At 35.7% G+C, this 27,362-nt stretch overlaps 1 protein-coding gene across 2 annotated transcripts in view; it reads right to left on the bottom strand.

The window, feature by feature from the left end:
• The window catches only part of LOC127951692 (low-density lipoprotein receptor-related protein 8-like), a 78,350-nt gene extending 51,243 nt beyond the window's left edge, over nucleotides 1-27,107 (bottom strand). For both annotated transcript variants that reach the window (XM_052549718.1, XM_052549717.1), the window contains exons 1-3: nucleotides 26,981-27,107; nucleotides 26,388-26,519; nucleotides 1,140-1,262 (exon numbers count right to left, since the gene is read on the bottom strand). In XM_052549718.1, coding sequence (XP_052405678.1) covers nucleotides 1,140-1,262; nucleotides 26,388-26,519; nucleotides 26,981-27,047 — 322 coding nt within the window. In that variant the 5' untranslated portion in view covers nucleotides 27,048-27,107. The remainder of the gene's footprint in view (nucleotides 1-1,139; nucleotides 1,263-26,387; nucleotides 26,520-26,980) is intronic.
• Nucleotides 27,108-27,362: the final 255 nt, after the last annotated feature.

The raw sequence follows: 27,362 nt of genomic DNA on the forward strand, positions 1-27,362 counted from the left end.
AGTTCTAGAACTCGTTTCAAGTGCACAAAAACCATTGAAAAGAATGAATTCACTGCTGCTCCTAAATTCACACTCTGATTTTCAGCCTTGAATATGGGTTGCAAAGCCATGGAGTTTACTTGACGCTACCTACATAAACGATACAAGATCACATTGGATTTTCCTTCAGAGAGGAAACAGCCCTTCCAGCATAAATCAGTCCAAATATCAGACAAACACAATCAAGCTGCTGCACAACACACACACTGGGAGGCCAATCAGTAACTCCCTTCAGGTGTGGTTTACAGCAGCGTGTTCAGTATTAGCAGCCTAAAGGAATCTTCTGGGTTCAACACAAGTTCAGTCCCTTGGATTATCAAAGGAAAAAAATTGACTTGTCCCACATTTGGCAGTGATGCATTATGGATGATTTATAATGAATAAGGCATTCCAGAGGTTTAGACAACTGAAATCTGAAGCTTGTATTTATATCACAGCACTTATGTTAAATCTTTTGTTCAAAATATGTCATTGGAGCTGTTGACAGTTGTCTAAAAGATTATTTTAATGCTGGGACTATTTCTGTAGGATACACTTGCCCTATTGACTTCCATTAGTGCAGTACTGTAAACATTATTATGCATGCTTTTACAAACTGAGGATGGAGCCAAAATGCTTTTCTTTTTCTGTTTTAACCATATTACAGATGCAGTTGATAGCACTTAAAATATATTTAAATCAGTAGTTTTTAATGTGGGTCCTCAGCAATCTACCAGAGGGGCCAAATATTATAAATTTAAATGTAAATTTATAAATGTAATTTTTTTTAAATAAATGTATGCATTTAGCAGACGCTTTTATCCAAAGCGACTTACATTGCATTAAGGTTAACAATTTTCTCCTAACATGTGTTCGCTGGGATTCGAACCCCCAACCTTGCACTTGCTAACACAATGCGTTACCACTTGAGCTACAGGTACACTAAATAAATATAATATAGATCTAAATAGATATAGATAATAATATATATATATTTTTGAGTTGAGGGCCTTCACATATTGTCCCGGACAAAGGGGGATTGAAATCCAAAAGGTTGAGAACCACCGCTTTAAATAGATAATTAAACATAAGCGTTAATAGATTTATGACACGTGACTTACTGCAGGTGGCGTCAGCCTCATCCGATCCGTCCGGACACTCGGGTTCTCCGTCACACCGCCAGCGCCCAGGAACACACTGACCGTTCGCACACGCAAACTCTGAGGGAGCGCATGTGTTCTTCACTGCACACAGAGAAAGAAAGACAGAGGTCGATGTTGGCACATTCTCTCAGCAAAAAACAAGTGTCTTTTCTGTATGTGTGGTGCAAGAGTGAACAAGGTACGTTTTGACTCATCAGTGTTGCCAGATCTTGTTATATATGCAATATAAAAAAAAAACAGCAAATAAAGACGAGCCAATAACAAAGTAAAATCCAAGTGCATTATCTTGGAAACACAAAAATATTGCGACATGCCCCTTCCTATTATTTAACTCCAAAATAACTGATTGCTTAATGAGCCAAGACCAAACAACAAGTCCAAAGATGTTTAATAAGCATCGCTTATAATAACTGACGAGGCAACCCTTTAACATCGCTGTTGAAGTAGTCTTCCAAACATACACAAAACATGATGCCTCTGTCAACAGTAGTTTAGCTAAAATCACTGAGACTTTGGTCTTTGGTAATATTACTTTTGGTAAAAAAAACAGCTGATACAAATCACGAAAAACTGCGTCAGTCAGCAATTTCACGAGTGACTTCTGTTCTATAAAACATAAAACCTTAATTTAGAGGATTCAATCCGGTATTTAGATGTGGTTATCTCTTCTGAAAGTTGGCAGTGTGTACCAATGGTTATATCTATCGGTTTTTGACTGGATGGATCCAGATCTGTAAGAAAGACTAAATGATTAGAGAAATGCAACCTACGTAACTACAGAGAAGACTCATTTCACTGGAAGATCAAATTGTGACATTTTGGATAAAAAATATCGCTACAAAATTAAACAAAAGCATGTTTGATAATAAGATCAATATGTGTGAGTTTTCATTCAGTGCTGACTTTGCTTGTGCTGATTTGAGCAGATGGAGCTGTAAGCAACAGAGCGCGGACGACAGTCTGGAGCTGCAGATATTATATGCAGAGGCTCTGCTCTCCACCTGCTGAGTTCTCACAAACACTCGCAGACCTTCAGTGGGCGGCAATCACAACAGCCTAACACAACTCCACAAGACCTGTCGAAAAACCTGAAGAGTCCACTGCGGCAATGCTGCATCATTTTCTTTCCTCACAGCTCTGTGAGGCTTCCTATTGTCCTTGGACTCTGTTAAAGGCGATGCGTGGTGTGGGCCAGTAACCAGCCAACAGGGACACGTCTAATCACATGGAATGCACCCGCAGCGCTCCCCGAATCCTCAAGCTGTGCATCTGACTCATCCGAGTACATGTTTCTAACAGGAACATTACATCAGCAGCTCTCTCTTTCCTTCACAACAGTAAACACGCATTTATTGAGCAGACTGTATTCACGTAGACCCTTTACACTTTAGAAACGCTGCTGACCAATCCTACCTTAGCAACAGCTGCCGTCTTTCATTTTTAATGCAAGTCTGTGTGTGAACAGATTTTTACACTGAATTAGCAACGCTTCAATTTATTTAAAGAAAAACATTGGATGAAATTGCTTAAAATTGTCTTGATTTAGTGCAGCTCAAGTAAAAAAAAAAATTCCAATTAATTTTGTCCAAATTACGAGCATATTTTACTAAAAAAAAAAATCACACCGTGCACAAAAAGACGAAGTTTCACAAAAGGTCAGTTAGGTCAGATGAGTGCATTTGCCCCCCTTTTTCTATGACTACAGGCGCAGCTGTTAAATTTATGAATATGTAATATGACAGTTTTTATTAAAAAAATGTGAGTGCTCAAAAAACATCACCACACATACAGTTGCAATCAAAATTACTCAACCCCCTAGAGACTGCAGTACTTTACAAATACAAGCTTTTCTGAAGATCCAGGATAAAATAAAAATTGTATCTATAACAGTTCACTGGCATATTAAAAGTAATATTGTCAATATATAATGTAATACTTTTGAGTTATAAGATTTTTTAATAATACTGTTATGTCATAATTATTCAACCCCTATTCAACATTGCTGTTTTTAAATCACTTATTTGCATGGTGGGGAATAAAACAGTCTCAAAACACAATTAAGCTTTTAGAAACTCTATTAAAAACAGAATTAGCTTGAGCCGTTACACATACAGTTAGCTCATGCATGTGTTGAAGTTGAGTAGCAAAAATGTCAACAGAGATCTCACAAAAGTTAAAGAGAATAAATATCGTAGTACTTTAGAAAGGCTTAGGCTATATGAAGATTTCCAAGACATTTAAAGTTCCTGTAGACACAGCTCTCAGCCTTATTTCTTAGCTTAAAGTGTGTTTTACCAGAAAACCTTGGTGTAGGGTGTGGAAGAAAAAGCACAATATCATAAAATGTTTAATCAGAGCAACTGAGAAAAACCTGCAATGTTAAGCCAAAGATTTGCAAGGTGACCCGATGAAAGGAGGAAAACAATTTCAAAGCAGTGTGTAAGAAGAACACAAGACAAGTATGGCCTTCATGTTGAGACATCTCAATGAATACCACTCTTGATCAAGAAGAACAAAGGACAACTTTAACTTGATGAAATTCATTTGTGTAGACTTGTGGAGCTCCGGAGGAATGTTAGATGGAGTGATGTGACCAAACTGGAACTTTTTGGACCCATGGATCAGCGTTATGTATGCTGCAAAAAATGGCAAAGCTCATAAGCAGAAGAACACCATCTCCATCCTCAAACTTGGAGGTGGATCAGTCCTGTTATGGGGTTTCTTTACTGTAGAAAGAAGTGGAAATCATGACTGTATAAAGGACATCATGGGTTCTTTAAAGTGTCAGGCCATTTTGACAAGATTTGTGATGCCTTTGGTGCAAAAACTGAAGCTGATGATCAGTGGACTTTCCTGCAGGACAGTCATCCCAAAGTACACATCCAAATCTACTACTGCTTGGTTCAGGGATCAGTCACAGAATGTACTTGAGTGACCTGTTCAGTCTCCAGGCTTAATTCTCATTTCAAATATCTGGTTGAATTTGAAGAAAGCAGTGGCAATGTGAAAACCAAAGATTATCAGTGATCTGAAAGCTTTTTCAGGTGTGGAATGGGCCAAGACTGTAGTAGAGAGGTGACAGAAGCTTCTAAACACTTACAGACAGAGTTTATTGGTGATTTTAAAGAATAAAAGATTCTGCACAAAGGGGGTTGAATAATTTTGAACATGAATGTTTAGAGCCCATTTGAATTGTATCATGATTCATCAATGTTCCATTCTCAGAATCACTCAAAAGTGTATTAACAAACTTTCTCTAATACTTTACTAATGCCTTTGTTAAATTGATTTCATAAAATGTTATCCTCCACAGCAAATTGTCTTGCAAGTCAAGGGGGTTGAATAATTTTGATTGCAACTGTACAATGCTGCTACTGAATTAAATCAACATTAAACTAAACTGAGCTAAATAAAGACACTGTTGTCTTCTGTAAAGCTGCTTTCAGCTGAATTAAATTCATTTCACTAATGAACTTTGCAACATTAGCCCTATTCACACAGGATTTGCATTTCCTGGGTCACCTTCAGTCATTTGTAATAATTGTGAAGGTTGTCTGTGATCTCAGGCTATGTTTACACGCAGCGATGTAGTCAAAAACTGAAACGTTTTTCAGTTAAATTTTAATGTATACATGATAACGTTTTCAAAACAAAAACAGCCAAAAATGCTGTATTATGTATGCCAGGCCAGTAGTTGGCACTGTCACCTTGTTAGTAAACAGTTCCTGTAGGGAAGTGATGAATACATGTTGTATATGATACTTCTCCGCTGTTGGTTGTAATATTGTCCCTGTCCTAAATGGAACTCTTAATGTGCACTTGCGTTTTCACGGACTATGAGACCATAGGGTGTCCCGTTTGTCATTTTAGGATTCACCAATGGTGCTCACAAGCGCCCCCTTTATGCACCCTCGATACGCACTTCTGATGAGCCTGCACTGGGGCGAGCTCCACAGCAGTCAAAGTGGCATTACATCATGAAAGTGCCATTTGGGACAGGGCCACTGGTGAAGTAAATCCACACTTTGCTGAAGAAACTAAACTCTTGAGCAGCAACAACAGTTCCATATACTCCGTCATTGTTTTGTATGTTTGTTCGCACTCGCTTTTAAAATCGACACATACTGCACATGTCTACATACTTAACACATACTACACACATTAATGATGTCACTGTTCCCGTATTGGGTGTTTCCACAAAAATGATAACAGTGGCGTTTTCAAAAACTTGCACTTTGAAACCCTTTTTTTTTTGTCACCAAAATGCAGTTGTCATGAAAACGAACAGTCAAAGCAGATAACACCCCAGATAATACTAATCGAGTGCGAATAGGGCTATTGATATTGCTATCAAACTGAACTGAATCATCATTGAACTAATTACTAATTAAACTAATTACATTAACTAACTAAAATTGCTTTAATGTATATAACACATCAAATCCACAGTCACTGCTGCATATTTTTTAATTTGCTTCAGGTTATAGGATGAACATGTGCTACTAAAAATAAAATAAGATGATTTCAGCATCATAAGCAGGTTTCAGACCTGATGGTGTCCAATCTAAAAAGACATATTCATCTGACAGGTACTTTCCATTAAGGCATTATCCTAAATCACCCAAGGCAGTGCAGAGCTACAATTCTGTCGAATGTTTAACAGAATATGTGCATGGAGGATCTCAAAAGCATTGTTTTATCACATAAGCAGCATTGTAAGGCATTAAAAGCTCACTGCAGACACAGAGACTTATGCATCACATCCTATCCTTCACAGATAAGACAATCTCAGTGTGCACTACTATGAGCTTGAGAGGACAGGATTTAATTCAGTACTTATTCAGTACTCTAATGAATTACATACTATTTTTACCAGTTAGTGTGTTTTTCCTCTTTTTGAGTATTGTGTGATTAGTTTAGCAATATGCTAATGTACGACTAAAGGAATCGATAGAATTAAGTCAGTATAGATGCCATATTTTATTTGAAATGAAAACAAAAAGATATGAAAACAAAGATATTCCTTATTGAATATTTATTGGTACACTGATTAAAATGATTTTGTGTTGAAGTAATTACTACAGAGAAACAAATTTAATTTCTACATCAAAAAATTTAGTTCAGGCAAGTAAATTGTATGTTAGTACTCAATTTAAGCTTGTAGAAATTAAAGTTTGAACTTATAAGTACATTTTACTTGGAATTGTTTGTTATGTTTACAAGGATTCTTTTAGTAAATATCAAAGTTATGATCCAGATTCTTCCCATCATGCAGTGGGGCATGAGTAATTACTAAGGTTAAAATTTTCACTGTTTTTGAGTTCGATTTACAGTTTTATGGTTGCTTTTGTTGTTAGTTTTAGTAATTTGCTATTTTGTGACATATGGAGTTAATTTTCTAAATGACCCATTACTCAAACACTATCCACAGATTGTTATGTTAATGTTAAATGTATTTATTTTCTTTGCTAATTTTACTTAACTTTTAAATTAAGTAGATTTTACTTAAGTCAATACTTGTGTATTTTTTATAATTATTTCTTATTGTTCTTATCCAGTGTACTATACTTAAAAAAAGTATTGGGGACAAACAAGTTAAGTGTTTGATTATACAGCATATTAATTTATATATTAATTAAATATTACATTTCTAAAGTTTTCCCGCTTACAGCCTTGTTTTCAAATTTCAAAGGGACAATTTAAAGGGACTCATGATCCTCTAAACCTGTATAAATATCTTTTTTTTTCTGTTCAACACAAAAGAAGATACAATTTACAGTTGATTGACTTCTTTTTCTTTTCCATACTATGAAGGTCAATGGCTACCAGTAACTGTTTGGTTATCCACATTCTTCAAAATATCTAACTGAAGAAAGAAACTCAGATTTGGAACAACTTAAGGGTGAGTAAATTATGACAGAATTTGTATTTTTTGTAAACTATTCATTTAATATGGAATAAAGGTCCTGAGGTCATGAGCTGTGGTTTGTCTGATATAGGAAGTTGTTTCAAACCAGCCCCATTTTTGGTTAAGATACTGAAGAAACCTACCTATGTAGGCCATAGACAGACTGGCAGCTCAGTATGTTTAGGATCAGATCAGAAATATAGCAGTACTGCACCTCATAACCCAATAACAAGATAGTTTGTATGTGCTTCAGACCTTTGAGCTTCACTGCCAGATAAGAAATAGAGTTCTGCTTGAGCAGCTCAATCTGGACGCTGTAATCACCCGAGGCCTGCCCACCATCAGCCAGATACGCTTCTCCTTTCTATCAAACAGGGCAGACAAGAGTACCTACATCTTGTTTTGGTCCTGCAGTCTTCCATCACTGTGTGTTCTAGCATGATTTAAAAGACAAAGCCTAAGATGAACCAACAGCAGCCAAAAATATGCCTCCGTAAGAACAGATTATCTAACCTTCTCTGAACCTGAGCAGATTCAAGTACAAAATAAAGTCTGAGCAGTAGCTGAAAACAGAGGACTGAGATATGAGAGTATAAATATTTTACTCCCACACAATGTAACAACACCAACTACACAATAAGTATTAGTTTTGTTGTAATAGCCTGTTTTTGAGTCTCCAAATCAAATTCGGCCCAAGCAAACAGAAGATTAGCACTGTATTGGTAAATATCATCGCTGAAATTAAATAGTGTGCATTTGGGGAATGAAATCACATCAGTCGGGATTGCAGCTCTGTGTCTGGCCATCAGTGATGGTTGAGAAGAGCTTCTACAGTTCAGAAATCCTTCCCTCCTTCTGATACTCCACTCTCCTGCTCTATTGTTAGCAAACACTCGCAAATCCCTGTTTCATTAGAGCAGGAATCAAACGGACCCTCTGAGAATCCAAGAGCACCAGACGTGATGCTCATCTTATGGCAAACCACAGATCTTTGTTCAGAGTAGAGCTCCTAATTGGATAATCTGATGATTCTTTTGATGATAAAATGCACAACACGCAGTCTGTTAAGCAAGTATGTTGTATATTTTGGCCCAATACCAACTGGCCCAAAACTTTGATCATTAACCCTTTGACACACAATCGTCCCGCAGCAATTGCTCTACACTGGTCCCTGATGCATAGAAACTTAAAAACTTAAACTCAAATTAATACTTGTAATTAGATTATATTATATTTTAAAATACATAAAAAAATTTTTTTTTTTTTAAGATTTACACAATAGCAATAAATAATTCATAATAAATCGATTCTTCTCATTTCTCTTTTTAATCTTTTATTTTGACCATTGTTGTTTTTTTTAAATACCCCCTGTAGTTCATTCATGAACCCCAGTTTGGGAAACCTACCATCGTAATGCAATATTTAATGCATTTCATGTTGTTGATAACAATGAATGGAATATATTTTCTACTTCTTTGTAGTTTTATATCAAAATTTTAAATCAATGTGAAAAAATAAAAATAAACTAAAAGTAGTCAAAAAGTAATCTGATTATATTATCTAAAATGTTTAATGTAAAGGATTATGTTACTAACTACAGTTTTTGTAGTGTAATTTGGAATCAGTAACAGATTTTGTAAGTAAACCCAGCACTGAGAGCATCACGTGATAAGCCGCTAAATTCAAATCTACTTTCATGCTTTGGCTGATGCTGGGCCAGAGCCCGACATGCTCAGCGCTTGTCATATGCTGTCAAATGCATGTAGTAATTAGCATAATTTCAAAATGACATTCTACTCGAAGCTGGTCACACGACTTGGAATACTGCGTTTCTATGGCAACACTATCAGCACCTAAATGAATCTGCAGTCAGAGCTCTCAGAAAATTCCTAGTTTACAAGTTGTAATTATGAGTTCTAAGAAAAACCTTCAAAAGTTCGCAATCAGAGTAATTATGACATGGTGTGAATGCACCTTATACATCTATAACTATTGTGGTATTCAACCAGAAGATGTTTATTTTAGGTTTCAGACATTTAAATACACATAAGTGCTATCAAAAACTACATTTATAGTTTGTAAAATACACATGGATGTCTATGGAAACAGCAATAATGCTGCCTTCATGTGCTATCGGAAATTTCCTACTTCCCACTTCTCAAGGTGTTATTACGAATTTGTCACGTTCAAGTGCATTGTCGTCGGAAAGAACAGGAATCATGGAGAACGGCCCATTGATCAGTACATTCTTGCCCATTTATTGGGAAAAAATTTTTAAAGCCAAAATGAATAAGATATTATTATTTTAAATAAAATGTAGCATCTCATTCATCATATAAACATATAAATATTCAGCTAGCTGACGATGCTGATATTTTGGTCAAATATGCTGCATAAAGTTTGCAACAAATGATTATTTACTTATTGAAATATACATGACTGTAACAATGAGAAAAGGCAATGAAAACGTTGTGGGAAAAATTAGTAAAATTAATCAGTGATACAGCTATGTTTCTCTCTTCAAAAGAAACTCAAAACTCAAACACTTTTGAGAAACTCAAATTTATCTCTTGTTTCCCAGTTGTAAATATGACTGCAGAGGCTGTTCGTGTCCAATTATACAGCACTACTATGGCAGCGTTGTGTCACGTGAAAAGCATGACACTTAGCCAATAAAATATTGCGGCAATATGTTCTAAAATAACTGTTGCCTCAAAAAAACTTGGCTAGAATATTTTAAATTTATGAGTGAAAGGGTTAATTGAGTAATCCACATTGTACAGTTTAGAAAGCAAGTGATCTGATGGCTTGTGTGGTTGTTATTCAAGTAACCTGTGACAATTGATTAATCAAAAAAGTATTTCGATGATTAATTAATGATGTAGTAATCTGCCGATAAGGTCTGGTGATTAATCGAGTTACTTTTTGTGTAAATTGATGACTATTTTACTGGTTAATAGTGCATCTTCATAACTGATTAAACTGATGATTATTTTAATAACTGATTGAGTAATCTTGCTAATCAAGTAACCTGCAATTATTTTGACAATTAGCATTCAAACAAGCAGCCAGCCAGCCATCTCAACAGGATTCCTCTATAGGTCTTACGCAGGTCAGTGGGGACAAACAATAGGTCAGTCTATTTACTAACAGCTTTGTTGAGCTAATATTTGTGTGTTCTATGTTTTTCCGGTTGAAGTATCACATCATTATCTTAGTGACGTGTTAATGTAAAACTCTTGGAATCAAGAAACCTTAGCCAATGTAGACAATCTACTGATTATTATGACGGTTAATCAAGTAACAGTTCTCTACCAACAAATTTGCAGATCAGCTGAGTATCATTGTGGTCAAGCACGCTGTTTAATCGATTAATCTAGCTTTACATTTTAGTACATGATCAAATAACAAAAAAATATATCTATTTTTTTTTTTCATCTGAATCCAGGCTAAGAATAATGCCAAAGCAATAACTTTCTATAATACCTAAAAATATTGCAATAGAGCAAACAAGGCATCAATCATGCAATTTTAGCACAAGATGATTGCAATTATAAAGAGTAATTTTAAACCTTTCATGAGTGTTAATCAGCATAAGCATAGGATAAAGGAAAACAGTCTTCAAGCTTCCTCTAACTGATCTGAGACTACAATTACCTTCTCTGCCACTCTCTCTCTCTCTCTCTCTCTTTCACTTCTTCTCCCTCTCATATATAATACTACAGGATTTGAACAGGAGTCTGATCCAGAATTAAGGCTTAGGGACAAATTGAAATACCTGGAGCTTTGAATACCCGCTCCAGAGAACAGCTTGTCCCCAATCATGTTTATGTGTGTAATCCTCAAATAAATGTCTCCATCACACGATTGGACATGCTTCACATATAAGAATATAAACCCATGACATCCCTTCACATCTAATCCAGATCCTCTCATATTTTTATCCTCAACAATGCAAAATCAATATTTGGCAGCCTGGCTGGAATTAAGAATGATACTTTATTATCACAGATGCTGATAACATTATTTACACATTTGGTTTATTTTACTTGTGCGTATTTGTGCTTGTAAAATAGTACTGGAGAGGCATATCTTCTGTTATAGTACTATGAGGATTTGATCATGTGTGTACTTTAATACTCTCAGAGGTAATGTTCTGCTGCCGTCTGTCTAATGGTCTCTCAAGGGAGGTTATAATAAAATACACATATACGTGAAGCTGTAAAAAAAACATCTACTGTCATCAAACCATTCATTCTGTGCTACTAAAAGTGTTCTCAAGTTTATTGAACTAGGCAGTGGCGGTTTCTCCATTAGGGCGATTGGGCGATGCACCACCAAAGTGTGAAAGAGAGGGATTTGTTTTATTTTACATTCAACCACAGTGTTATGCTAGCTTTCACAATTCTAGACTGTTTGTTCTGCCTCTAAACAGTACAATCAGCATCGAGTTGCGTTTTGTGTAGTATCGCCCCTTTTTGGGTGATTTCTGTCAGACTTAGGATCGCCCCGAGTGCTCTCATAGACTTCCATTCAAAGATCATTTTTTTCGAGCTGTAGGCACTGCAATGCAATCTCAATGAGTTCCGGGAGGGCTAGCCCTAACCTTAACTTGTGCAACGCCTGGTGGGAACAGTAACATCCAATAATATTTAAAAACTATTTTGAATTTTAACAACAAGAAAAAAATGAAAAAGTACTTAAATATCTTTATCAAATGTGAAAAAAAAGAGACGGGGACAGCTTTAAATGATTCAGTTCGATTTGGTGAACTTGTTCCAGAAGATCCGGTTACATCGAATGATTCGTTCGCGAACCGGATATCACAAACTGCTTTGTTTTGAACTCTCTCACAACAGACACGGAAGAGAAGACAATGATGAATAAAGTAGTCGTTTTTGCTATTTTTAGACCAAAATGTATTTTCGATGCTTCAAAAAATTCTAACGGACCCTCAGATGTCACATGGACTACTTTGAAGATGTTTTTCTTACCTTTCTGGACATGGACAATATAATGTACACACAGCTTCACTGGAGGGACTGAGAGCTCTCGGACTAAATCTAAAATATCTTAAACTGTGCTCTGAAGATGAACGGATGTCTCACGGGTTTGGAACGACATGAAGGTGAGTTATTAATGACATAATTTTGATTATTGTGTGAACTATCCCTTTAAAGTTTCAGATGTGTTTTTTTTTAGGGTTGTCTGGACGTTGCACACCGTATTGCAGTAGTAGTTAGAAGGAAGTGCTATAACTGCACTGGCACAGATCCAACTTCATTACACTTCACAAAAAAAATCTATTTCCTGCCTCAGTATTACTGAACTGAAGACTTTATCACAACAATGGTTACATGTAGGCCTTGAAACAGTGAGGCAATGAATATACTTATTGCTTATTGGCTGTAAGTGACATCAGAGAAAAATGAAAGAGATATAATCAAATCCAAGCAAAACTGGCCACCAACTATGAATTATTTTGGCCCTTATAATTGACTCGCAATTATAATTGAATTTACATGCAGTACAGTTTATGTTTGTCAGCAGATGTACATTTGTTTGCAAGTGTTGCAGTGGAGACTTTGACATGAAAATAGGAGACCATTGAATGATTTCCAATTCTAGTCAGTTTGGTAAGATATCTGCGTATGTCAGAGAGCATGCATACAACACCAGTCTCCAACATGGAGCCCACGGGTACAAATGTTCTTTTTATTTTATCATACCTTGAAATGTTTGTCAAACAATTAATATTAAGAACAATCTTGTGGAATTAAAAATCCTGTATAATGTTGTGAGAAACCGATCAACCGGTTAGAATCAAGAACAAGATGTGGTATAAAACTAATGTGTGGAGTGCAGCTGTCTGGTTCTGAAAGTAAAATTCCATTCATTTTCTTCATAGTGGAACTTAGAAGCATATAAGACAGACCTACTCTGAGCTTGAGATTGTTAATCAATCAAGTATAGGCATCAAGCTTTTCCAAAATACAAATAACAGCAGAAATTCTGGTTAAAAAACACAATACCCATGATTCTTTCCCTCCCTAAAGCCATTAATTACAAAGTCTTTGTCGTTAAGTTATTCAAATCAAGTTTGTACTGCTTTAATTCACTTTGTAGCTGACTGGTTTGGTTCATGGCTCATAAATCTTTTTTTTTTTATCCCTATTTGGTAAATGAATGGGAAAAATAATACTTGTGAGAAACCATCAGTCAACTGTATTATTATGATAAAAAGATAATATAATGATTGTTAGAAATCTACTTATCAGTAGAATTTTATTGCCTTAATGGAAACAGCATGGAAACAGCATGGAAACAGCAGCTCTCTTCAGGTAGCTCTCAGTCACAATATGACCGGAGACCTCCAGCCTAGTATTTGATCAAACATATAGGAGTGCTGATGCTAGTTTAACCTCAGAATAAAGAGCCTGCGTGTGTGGTGTGTACACGTTTGATTAGTAAAGTGCACATAAATGTGTGGGCTGTTTCCTAAAGACATCATTTAAGCAGCAGCGTATAAACATCAAACAAGCCTTTAACATCTTCACAGAAAACATAGTACCTCCTGCACAATTCACAAACGTCCTTCCTTATACTTTGCAGCAAATTTCCTTCAATCGATGCTAGATTTGTTTCTAGGCAGTGTAATACGTCACCGCTGACAAATTGTTGGCAATCGTTAATCTGAGTTCTCCTGTGTTTCGACCTCGGGCCTCGCAATATGTTTGCGATAAATGACGAAGAACGCCATTTCATCTGCCACAGCTGCTCTGTTGAGTCTGAGCGTGATGTTAGATGAAAACGCAGCTTTTAACAACCTTTCTTCTCTGGGAAGGTTTCAGTCCAGCTTTCCTCAACAATGATGCATTTGGACTGCGTCTCCTCCGGGCAGAGCTCAGCGGAGCTTTGATCACCGAGCACAAGCCTCACAGGGGTCGGGCGGTGCTTGGCAGGGGGCACGCCGCCATCTGGCATTAGAGCCCAAACATTAGAGATGCACTAGAATGAAGCTTCAGCAGTCAGCAGTGCTGTCTGTTCTGCTCCTCCAGGCAGGATTTCACCCTCGACTGTGGATTAATGATAGTATTGCAGGTGGAGGAGAGAGCATTTCACCTTCTTGCTTGCATTTCGTATACGGCTCTACTCTATAGGACCTTGCCACAATCACCTAAGGCACATTCAAGTTCGTACAATTTGATTTTCATTAAAAAAAAGTCATTTCTGAAGATAAAGATCAATTAAGATAAAGCGATGCATTCTAATAAAGTTTTCCCACCCTCACCCTCAAGCCATCCTAGGTGTTTATGACTTTACATATCATACAATCAGAGTACTATTAAAAGATTTCCTAACTGTTCTAAGCTTTATAATGGCAGTGAAGGTTGTTTTTTTGTTTTGTTTTTTTGAAGGTTTGGAACGACATGAGGATGACTAATTAATGGCAGATTTTTCATTTTTGGGTGACACTATTTGACTTCATCCTATAAAAAAAAAAAAAAAACCTTTATCCTTTATCCAACTGTAACTCACTTTGGATAAAAGCCAAAATGACTAAATGTAAATGTGGGTGAACTAACATGTTTGAGTGAGTGTGTTGTGTTCAGAACGGCTTTAAAGTCTGTGTTATCCTCAGTCGTTTAGTGTATGGTGCCCACACTAATTTCTTTGGAACTGGTATGATCTGAGTCACATTTATAATGCCATGTGTAGTTATTTTTAAAGAGCCTGTCTCAAAATGGTCTGTTGCATTAATTTGCACTTGTTCTAGAGTCAGTGTGTTATGTATCTCTGTGTGTGAGTGTGTTCAAACAAGGTCACTAAATGAGTCAGTTTTTGTATTGTCACTGAATTTCTAAATAAGCAAAAAGTCAAGCAGAACTAATCAAGACCAAACATTATTTATATTATCAATCAATGGTGTCACTCACAATTGTGCAATTTCAACATTAACCTGAACATTGTATGAGCATTCGATTTGGAAGAGAGGTTCTCGGGAGCATGTGTAAAGGTCACATCCTTTTGATTTTCCCAGCAAAAAAACAAAAAAAAAAGAGAAAAAAGTCTTTAGGCTTTCTAAACAACCTAGCTTGGGACGTTTGGGCCCTGCAGTTCAGATTTTCCTCACTGTCGTATATGTGTTATATCAATTTTCAGCTTTAACCCAAACCATTGAAAAGGTTATCAAGTTAATAATGAAAATTTATCATGTCAATGTGCCTGATCTCCTGAATGTCAACAGGATTTAAGATAACGCTTGTTTTACATACAGTAATTCTGTTTCGATGTGCACATGGATAACCAAGTTAACATGTTACTACATTAAACGATTAATATAGCTAATCGAGTTGAGTACTACATCTGTGTTGAAAATGATTGGCATGCAAGTATATTTCTTTCACATATAAATATTATACAGATGTTTAATATAAGTATGAGTACTAGAACTGTGTACTTTGAGTCTCTGCTTTTTGTTTAGTTCCTCTGTTAGCCTTGAAGGTGCTAAAACAGAGCTTGATTCAATGAATCATTCATTCCTACTGTGTGTGTTGTTTTGTAGAGCTGGACATTAATGGGTTTCTACAGTTTGACAACCATTTGAATGAAGCAGATATTTCAAGGTAAGCTGAGTTTATACTTCTGGTACAACTTTTGCAATACTAATTAGTAGGGCTGCACGATGTGTCATTTAAGCATCGATATCGCAAATCCACGATAGTCACATCGCAGGATGTGCGATGTAGGCTGACGTAGTTGATCCATTATTCATTAACCGTAAGGGCCAGCTGCTCCCCGGCCATTGACGAATGTGATACGTGGATTAATTGCACAGTTTAACCATCAGAGAGTGAAAGTTTATAATTTTCATGTGTTTTTAAGTCCTGTCAGTTTAACAGGGCGCATATAAGAACAAGTAGAGAGAGAGAGTTACACAACGCGTCTGATTCGCGAACTAATGATTCATTTGAACCGATTCAATTTAATGAATGGTTTAAACAACTGACCTGTCCAACACTGAACTCACAAGACATCTGAATTGGTGTATATATAAAAAAATCTGTAACCCTTTACAATAATGTTCTATTTATTAAACTATTTAACTAAAATATTTAACATTTACTATTACTAAACTGCACTTCTACAACATTGTTAATTTCAACATTTAGGCTATAGCTTTCATTGTTGAAATCAAAAGTTGTACAGTATTTGTTAACACAGTTAATACACTGTAAAGTAACATTACGAAAAAACACTGAACAGCTGTGTTTTTATAAACTAAGATAAACAAAGATTAATAAATATAGGAACAAAAGTATTGCTCGTTGTAAGTTCATGTTAGTTAATTTGTTACGATTCAAACCATTTCCTGAATTTACAAACAATTAATTTACTCTAATTTAAATAATACTCTGATGTTTAAATCATTTAAAATGAGAATGTAAGTGTGCTCACCCCATTTTTGTTTGTAAGAAAAAATTTGATTAGATTTCATATCGCAATATATATCGCAGAAAAATAAAATATCGCAATGTCATTTTTTCCCAATATCATGCAGCCCTACTAATTAGCACTCTATGGGTGTTACCAGTGATATTTAACTTGTCTTTTGCTTTCGCAGAGTAAAATAATTCTGGACAGAGGAAATTGCGGATGTATTTGCTTTTTGTTTGTGTGTCAATGTTTTTAACTTATGTTCAGATATTTTACTGGACACATTCTAAGGAATAAAATATTCATTATAATTATACAAACACACAATGAGTTAATCAATTTCACTTTGAAACAGAATAAGTAAACTACTTGAAAACATGCTTTTAAATGAACCAAAATGTCTGACTAAACATTTTATTTTATTTTTTTCATTATTCACTTTCAAAGCAAGACAATAACTCTATTAGAATGAGCTTGATTGACTTGGCACCAGAGAATGTTTGCAAACAAGAAGCTCTTTTTCACTTACATAATTAAGCCTGCTAGCAACAATGTGCCATAGTCACTGACAAACAGTTAATTTAGCATTAATAATAAATGGGTCAGTCAGGATTAGGTCATTTCTATGCCTGTGCTCTGCTGAGTCACAGCCAGTCTGCAAAGCAATGTAGTTTTGTGATATGCCCTTATTACCGTATGATCAGTAATCCAATATTGGGGAAATGAAGAGACAATAAGTAGTTAGATTGCTTGTGCAGTGCCGTTTTGCCACAAAAAGAGCAAAGGCAAAACACGTGATGAAAACACCTGTCTAAGGTTGTCTGAAACAATGTTATAAAGTTACACTGTGATCAAACTAGACAAGATATGGGCCTGTATGTTTTAAGAGAGAAGAAGAGGCATGTGTAAATTTCTTAGCCAGAGCCATGTTGCATCTCTTTGATTCTTCATGTTATTCCAGACAGACTGGATGATGGGTGAGATCAGATCTCTGTGTGGAGCACTGGCTCCTGTCAGGCTTCTTGTGCAAACAAACATCTCACTAGAGTATTACAATTAACTGCAAAAAAAAAAAAAAAAAAAAATCGGAAATGTAAACTGATGTTTACCACCGACACACTACAGCAAAAGATAGAAATAACTGACTTTAAACCATTTTTTGTTGGTGAAACTTCTAGTAACCTAAGACTTTTGCACAGTTCTAACTAACTATATATATATATATATATATATATATATATATATATATATATATATATGGTCACACTTTAGAATAAGGTTCCATTAGTTAATGTTAGTTAACTACTTTCGTAACATGAACTAAGCAAGAACAATCCTTCTACAGCATTTATAAGTCTTAGTTCATGTTAATTTCAACATTTACTAATGCATTATTTAAATCAAAAGTTGTGCACTGTGAATTACCATGAACTAACAATGAATAACTGTATATTCATTAACTAACATTAACGAAGATGAATAAATACAGTAATAAATGTATTATTCATTGTTTGTTCATATATAGGCTTGTGCACTAAATTTTTTGTAAAATGGAGGTTTGTGCTTGTGTATCCTACCTCTCTCATTCGGAAGGTGGGTGCCTTTTGGTTTTCATCGAAAATATCTTAAATTGTGTTCCGAAGATGAATGAAGCTTTTACAGGTTTGAAACGACATGGGGGTAAGTGATTAATGACATATTCTCATTTTGAGGTGGAGTATCTATCCCTTTAAGTATATTTTTAATATATTAGCAAATTTGTCATATGTACAACTCAGCTCTAATCTGCTAAATGCAATTTTAAATCATTAAAGAGTATTTTTATGATAATGAGAATAATTAAAATTATACGCAACCGTAAAAAAAAGAAATGTCTGGTCGCAATATTATAATGAGAATTACAAAGGCTTAACTGTTGAGAAAATGGTATTACAGTGTAAAAAAACCATTTAGGTCCTAAAACAGTCTGAATTCTTATTTCTTTCTTTTAGATTTTAAGGGCCGGATTATAACCTGCACATTCACCCTTAAACTCATCATATGCACCTGATCCACATCTCACTTACCAGATGCATTGTGGCGTGTTTGCAGCAGCAACTATAAAGTGATTTACAGAAAACATTAAGAGACATTTGAATTTAACGGCCGCCTCTCACAGGACTAAAGAAATTCTAAATGTAGACAGATGCCAACTCTCTGCATGATTTTTCCCTAGTATAAACAGTATAATTTACATTTATGCATTTGGCAGACACTAGCTATAAACCAAAATAACTTGGTGGGCAGTCAAACAGTGGCGGTCCCATCCATCCATCCATCTATCTATCTTTCTTTCTTTCTTGACTGACAGACAGACAGCCAAAAGTTTTGGCAGTGACATAAATTGACATCCAGTGATGGCAGTGACATCCTTGTTGATCCTGGAAAAACATTACAATCAACCAATCAGAATTGAGATAAGGAAATCTGTTTTAGGCTTACAATCAGGGTTAGGTGCCTCTACACTCCTGTTAATCTGCTATCATTTCTCACTGATTTTGATTTTGACTGATTGGAATAAATTATGGGTAAAGTTAGGTTTAGGTGTAAGGATTGGGCTAAGTCTGTTTATTTTTGGACAATAATGTTGATCCATGATCATCAAAAGATGATGATCCAGGAACATATCTTACTTGGCAAAATCACAGCAACCTCCAGTCACTGTGTTCTTGTTAGCAATGGTTACCTTCATAGAAACACATGCAGCCATCATTGTTTTGCATCAAAATGGCCTCAAATGCAAGGAAATTGCTACAAACAATATTACACCTGAAAGAACCATTTACCGGATCATCAAGAACTTCAAGGAGAGAGAATCGACTGCAGTGATGAAGTCTTCAGGACATCCCAAAGTGTCCGCCAAGTGCCAGGACCATCTCCTCCTGAGTAGTCAGCTACAGAATCATGTCTCCAGCAGTGCAGAGCTTGCTCAGGTAATGGAAGCACAGTGAGGACAAGACTTTTGGACAATGGCCTGGTGTCAAGAAGGGCAGCAAAGAAGCCACTTCTCTCCAAGAAAAACATCAAGGACAGACTGAAATTCTGCAGGACGTACAAGGATTGGACAGTAGAAGACATCTGGAAAATTGATTGTGCAGAGAAGAAAAGGTGAACGCTACCATGAGTCCTGTGATGTGCCAGCAGTTAAGCATCCTGAGACCATCCATGTGTGGGGTTGCTTTTCAACCGAGGGAGTAGGTTCTCTCATAATTCTGCCCAAAAACACTGCCATGAATAATGAATGGTATCAAAATGTCCAACGATCCATGAGCAGTATGGTAATGATCCATGCATCATCCAGCATGATGAAGCACCATGTCACAAAGCAAGAGTGATATTGTTTTTCAGTATAGCATTAAACATGGAAAAATAAACTACAAATACTGAAGCAGCAAACTTTGCAAAACACAGATGGATGGATGGCTAGATTATGTGTTTTAAACATGTTCATATTGATTCTAAAATAACTAGATGGACCAATAAATACCATAACAAACTATTCCAACAAATCCATTTATCATTTTTAATAGACACTTTCTTTTTGGACCATCACTCAATAACTCTGTAAACACTACAGGTGTCATGATGGTCATGGGTACAGAGGTGCCAGTTTAATTTAACAGAGCTGAGTGCCCTAAAAGCGGCTCACTCACAGATCACCATTTCAAAATCATTTTGATTCAGATGAAAATAATGATATCAGAGTGGGTGAGCTGTTTACTTTGCAATTAGTCTGTCTGTTTCAAAAGTCTGACCCAGATTTGCAGAATGTTTGTGAACACGACAGGCCAGCATTATCACAGTGACAGAGTAATGAGCCAGACAGCGTGATTGCAACCTTTCAAGTGAACTTCCACTTCAATCTCACCGTTACCACACCTAAAACTCCACCACACTCTTAAAATAAACATCCAAAAGGAGGTTTTCACAGCAATGACACTGAACAGCCATTTTTGGAACCTTTCTGTGAAAAGTTCTAATAGAAGAAAAAAAATGTCATCTAAAGAATCTTTTTCACAATAAAGAACATTTTGTGAAATGGAAAGATTCCATGCATCTGAAAGGTTCTCTATGTTACCATCAATGACAATAAAGAACCTTTATTTTCTTAAGAGTGGTGTTACTTTAGAAAGAGTTTAACATATATTTGACTGATGTATGGGAAACTAGATGCATAATTGCATATCCAGTTTGTCCTCTAAGTATATTAGCTTAACAGATTTGCACACACAAGAACTAATGAACAGATATGTGTTACGCATCAGTATATAAATTAGTATGAGCTGATTCCTTGATGTCCACTTCAAGCTCTCCTGCTCAGCATCCACTAATCTTCCCACAGCATCACCCTGACTAATCACAGATAATGGGTGGATTTGAACCACTGAGTTCCTAATACCCACAGGCCGCTAGCTCATGAACCCAGATCTCACAGGAAGGGGAGACACCTCTCAGACTGATATCTGCTGTAGGGATAAGGAGACTTAGTTTGCTCAAGACACTAACCCCACAAAGGCCTATCCACAGGTATTCACATGCCAAGACTTCTGAGGCAATTCCAGGACCAGTTACTCAAAGTCAGTGAAATTCTGTTGAAATCAAACTTGGAAAAACACACATCATGGAATTTTCTTTCTCATTCGTAAGAAAAGACTTATTCTAATGATCAATATATGGAGCCTCAGTCCACACAGAGCAATCATTAAAGCTCAAAGTGATAGTCACCCAAAAAATTCAATTTTCATTTTTCATTTTTTCTGTGGAGCACGAAAGAAGATATTTCACATGGTGACCACTGAGAGTTTTGGAACAACAGTAGATGACAGCATTTTTGGGGGGTGAGTTATCCATTTAGATGAAAAACTGATCAAAAACCATAATGATTCTATCAAAAACCATGAGCATGAACATGAACATACAACCACACATTTGGCCCACCCTAATAAACAACAATGCAAAAAATTTCTGTGTGCAAATATTAGCCAATAACAGAAAAGGGCATGAAGAAATCTAAATGGAACAGCAGAAAAGAAGAATATTCAAAGTCAACATATTGTAAACAGCACTGATTTGTAAACAAAGAGATATTCACCTATTGTCGAAAAAACCAGGGTGGGACTCACAAAATATTTCAATAAATTTCCAGGTTATGGTTCATATCATCCTCCAAACAAAAGGTGGGGGGGGGGGTTCAAAACATATATTGCATAAAACTATGTGGTTAGAACTGTTTTTTGTTTGTTTGTTTTTTGTTTTATGCATTGTGATGACAATGTCACTCTTTAAGAATCTAAATAAATAAAAAAATAAAAAAATAAATTAAATAAGTAATTAAAGGCAGTAAAACAAATGCTAATTTTTTCGTGTTACAGTAATGAGACTATGGATTAGAGTGATGACAAAAAGGGTCATTTACATATATAAATCTTAAAGATTAAATACGTTATTTGGTTAAAATTAGCAATTTGTTATAAAAATAATGCTGCAATGTAAATAGTAAAACCTCTCAAGGCTCTTAATTATAGACCGTTTTAATAATGTGCACTGCTTTCTGTGCAATAAACCAGAAACATTCAATACGAAAGTGAAAATTGTGATTTTAGGTTAACCTAAATTCAAAGGGGCAGCATGAGACTGGAAAATGCATACGTAAATGAAATTACATAACTGCATATAACTTCCAAGAACCTTATAACAAACCTTGACTATCGTCTAAAATGACTAATTGAGCATCCTAAAGCAAAAACAGTACATAATTGGTGCTAAGCTGTGTATAATATAACTGTACTGTCCTATCTGTAATGCATAATAATTTGGACAAACATACTTGTTATATTTTTGTACAATTCTCGGAAGGTAAAAGGGTTGCAAACGGTCTCTTCAGCAGTTAAAATTCAGTAGATATAGGCCTAGTTATGTGAACATCTCAATTCTATAATGAGAACACAGACATCTCATGAGTGATTTAGCATCATTATGATCTTTGCTCTTCACAGTTTGCTACAGAAATCCTCCAGAGACACCTTCTTTTCAATAACATTCTCTTACACTGAGTCCAGGTCTACAGGTCACTGTTCAGCGCTTCTGGGTTTTTTCCCACTCCGCTCTGTTTTGATTTTCTGCTGTTCTCTTATTCCTTTTCATTCTATTCCAAACATTAAATCTTACATCTTATTCTCCTCTGGTTTTGCACTTTTATTCTGCCGGTCCCTACAAGCCTTTCTCTGTGGTGTCTATGCACACAAACGGGACTCGCACTCGAGCCAAATACAAAAGTTTTTTTGGGCAGACGGAGGAAATAGTATGGAGCTTATGATATGACAAAACTAATTGAATTTGTATTGTGTAAATTTTAATTAATGACAAGTGTCATTTAACATTAAACGGAATATTTTGTGGCATTTAACATAGTTCTGAATTAGAATCTTTTTAACTTGAATATTAAACATTTGAAATTTAACACAAATGAAAACTATTAATTGGCCAAAATGCTTCGTTTGACTTTTCTGAGATCACCGCTAACCTACTTTCTATACGATCTGAATTTGTGCATTCTGAATTTGATGTTCCAAATTTCCTCTTCATCTTGAAATGTTAAAGCTGTATTTTTAAAAACTGGATATCTACAAAAAAATTGCTGCCATTCAAAATTTGGTACCCACTGCACAATGTGCCATCAGAGTGACGTCTTTTTTTAATGTAATTTTTGGACGCCCAAATTCGGTCCAAATGACGTCCAAAAAAATCACCCAGTTCAAAGATTAAATGTTGAAAGTCAAGATGACATCCAAGTTGGGTCATGGTTGGACGTCCATATAGTGGACCTAGTTTGGATGTCGAATAGATGTTTAGAAATGGTCATGGACCGACGGACCTAATATAGACATGATCTGCACGTCTATCTGATGTCCAGTGTTTAGTGGGTACAGTGTAGTATCATTGGACTTATTTGTAAGCTTTCCTGTGGACCTTTTGGAAACAGCCATTCAGTGTTCTTGATATGAAGCCTTTAAATTTCACATTTAGTTTTGTTTGGAAATGTTTTGTTCTTCTAACGCAGAATCACATGAGTGTTCACTTTATGCTTGTCTCTGAGATGAAGGAATCCTTCCTGCCTCCTCTGTCATACAAATCACATGCCAAAACGACACAGCTTTAAAATACATTTTAATGCTTTGCTCTTGACAAAAAGAGAACCCTCATTTCCACAAGCACAACACCTATGTTGTAAAACTGCATTTTAATTAATTATTCTGGCTGGTTTCCTGCCCTGCTGATAATAATCACACTAAAAAGAGGAAAATATGGGAGAATTACATAAAAAGAGGTTAATATGTTGGATCAACACTTGGCACAGCTCAACTCTTTTTGTTTCTGTGCCAATTTTTAGTGGAACAAGGTGTGGAGTTTTGGACCAGGATCAATTGTCCATGTATCCAAAAAAAAGAAAATAAATTTTGATTACTGCAGAAATCACTCTACAGTTTGGTGCTTCAGGTCCCAAAAGTGAGCCAAAATGAATAATTATTATTTACTATGTTGAATTTTTTTTGTTTATTTTTGTATAATTTTTTATAAATGTATATAATTTTGCATAGGTTTGTATAATAATAAATTGATAAACAACAATGAGTCATATTCAGAGCTCATGCATTTATTTGATCCAAAAACGCAGGAAATCAGTATGTGAAATATTATTACAATTTAAAATAATTTATTAATGTGCGCAAATATTTCATATGAATCTAAATGGTTAAAAATGTTTATGCCACTTTTTGTTTTTTTCTGCAATTTTTCAGTTAACTAATATATATATATATATATATATATATATATATATATATATATATATATATATATATATATATATATATATATATTATATATATATATATATATATATATTAATGTTGTCAAATGATTCATCGTGATTAATCACGCATACATACATACATATATATATATATATATATATATATATATATATATATATTCTTACCAAATATTCTGACTAGGTTTTACATGACCTTTAACCTGAGAAAGTAGATCACTTAAGATATTACTATACTCTGCTGCACAGTATGGTACTTCGGGACCCAAGAATGGGCCAAGAGTAATGAATTACCATGTTGGATTTTTTTTTTTTTGTATGATAAACAACTATGAGTTGCATTCGAAAGTAAAATCTGGGTCCTGAAGCAAAATTGCTGCTACCTAATCTGCTGCTTATCCCATTTATCACTTTTGACTCCCTTTAAACTCTCGGTCTCAGATTATTAATCATTTTAAATTGCAGAAAGACAGTTCAGCACGACTCAATAAGCCTGACAAATATGACTCATCTTCGTGACACTTGATCAAACGGCTGTGTTCGCCAGTGTGCGCTATGGAGAGGGCAGGTCAAGAATCCAGAACTCATCACATGACTCTACACACAAACGCATGGCCTTGTCATGCATTAGAGGTGGCTATATAGACAGCGTGCGGATGAATCCGTTGGATTTGACATGGGGGTGGGGGTGCTGGTATAGGGGGAGGATAAAAGGGACACGGGGGGATGGGATGGGATGGAGGAGCATCAGGGGAATCCATTGGGACAGAGGTCAGCGGTGTCTGTGCCAATATTTGTTAGAACAAGACAAGGAAATATAGATCAGGATCAAGAATCTCTTTATCTAGTTGCAACACCAGAAAATCAAACACACACAAAAAAAAATGTTTCTAGATCTACAGCACCTAATTGTGTGTTTGGATCAATGAACAAAGTGGATATAAAAAGCATTTCCCTATTATGACAGGCAGGATCCCACATGGACGTGTTGCACTGCTTGGATGCAATAACTTCAGACTGCATGACTGGCCTTTGTTGAGAAAAATTGAAGGAGCAGTCATAACAGTAAACTCAACAGGCGCATGATGCGGTGACACATAAATTGCTTAAGAAAACAAGCTCTCACTGTGACCTGTTTTCAGCCTGGTGCCTTTAAAAATAACCCGATGCAATGAGGCAAGACACACTTGACAAAACCCTCTTAAAAGAATGAGAGAAAGTTATTGTACAAAACACGCACATGGATGGGTCTTTTACTGCAATTAACCGTCTAATGAGAGAACAATGCATGGAATGCTGGGAATTTCGGGCTGGATGAATTCCACAGTTTTTGTTTTTATAGCTCATACTCCAAAAACAGTCAAATCATATGCAATACATTTAAAATCTGCAGGTACTCTCCATTACTATGGTCTAGTTCTCATATACATCTATGTATACAAACAACAGAGGTCAGTAAGATTTTTATCGAGAAGGGAAATATCAAATTGATGTTTTAAATGTTAAACGCTGATCTTTTACTGAAAAATGTAGTGGTAATAATATAAAATGTTCAGAGGACTAGAGTAATGATGCTTGAAAAATCAGCTTAGCCAATCACATAAAATACATTATAAAGTATATTCAAATAGAAAACTGTTACTTTAAATTGCAATAACACAATATTACTGTTTTATTGTATTTTTGATCAAATTAAAACTAACATCTTACTGATCTCATAGGCATATTGGCACATACATTAGTTTTTATGTATTAAAGGTTTCTAATATGTACACACACACACACGCACACACACACACAAATCGAATTCAACAATAAAGATTAATGGAGCAAAGAGAATTTGATTCTAATTTTGATGCTTTTGGACATTTGTTTCAAGTGCACAGTACAAACGTCCGTAATTAAACCCAATAAATGCGGATGCATGTGGTCTGGTCTGGTTTTTGTTTGCTGTTGCCCTCTCTCGTCAGTGTGAGATAACACTACTCACAGCAGTTCTCCTCGTCGCTGTTATCCGAGCAGTCATCATCATCATCGCATCTCCATATGGTGGGAATACATCTCTTATTGTTGCACTGAAACTGTCCATCCTCGCACTCCGTCTCAGCGCCAGTTTCATTACCTGTGAACGACAGTCGAGAGATTTACAGTCGCCCACGACATAGACATACTACAGCACATTAAACCGAGCGAATCCAAAACACAGCGCGTGCTTTGAGCAGCAATTCTAGAACTGCACGCGCAATTCAATAAAGCCTTGACAAAGAAGAAAACACACACAAATATTTCTCTTTCTTTCAGTGCTATTACAGATGAACATGTTTCTGTGGATACTGATGCTCATGAAACAATAAACGCATATGCCTGCAAATCATCCTATTCTACTCCTGTTACAAATTAGATTTTCAATTAAGGTTTTTTTGTTTGTTTGTTTGTTTTAAGGCAGAAATGTGGAAACACGCGTTTGCAGTGTGTGTGTAGGATCAGGAGTGTTGAGTCTCTCGAAACAGCATCATTTAACGTTACTCAGTCCATTGAAAAAGGCTCCGGGTAATCACATGTCAGAAACAGAATACAACAAACCTTTGGCGGAGTATAATTCCCAAAATAAAACATGAAAAAATAATAATTTCCCAATTTCTGTCCACATTTCCGAAACGGGTTATAGAGTGTTCATCCACAAACAAAAGCGCGTCCGGATGGCGTCGCTCCTTCACTGAAGCTCCCAAAGATTCACTGGCAATTTGAACCAATGACGACATCAAACGTAAGCGAGTTTGAATAATAACTGCGCTGAAAAGAATAATAATAATAATAATAATAATAATAATAATAATACTGCACTGAAGGGCAGCGTGCTACCAAACAACATTTATAAAATGAGTCAAAACAATACAATAATTGTGGCATTATTAATATTGTAAGGGATTAAAATAGCATTTAAAACAAATGATCCATTATAAAG

This window comes from Carassius gibelio, chromosome B2, assembly GCF_023724105.1.
Source record: "Carassius gibelio isolate Cgi1373 ecotype wild population from Czech Republic chromosome B2, carGib1.2-hapl.c, whole genome shotgun sequence".
NCBI classification, from domain to species: Eukaryota; Metazoa; Chordata; class Actinopteri; order Cypriniformes; family Cyprinidae; genus Carassius; species Carassius gibelio.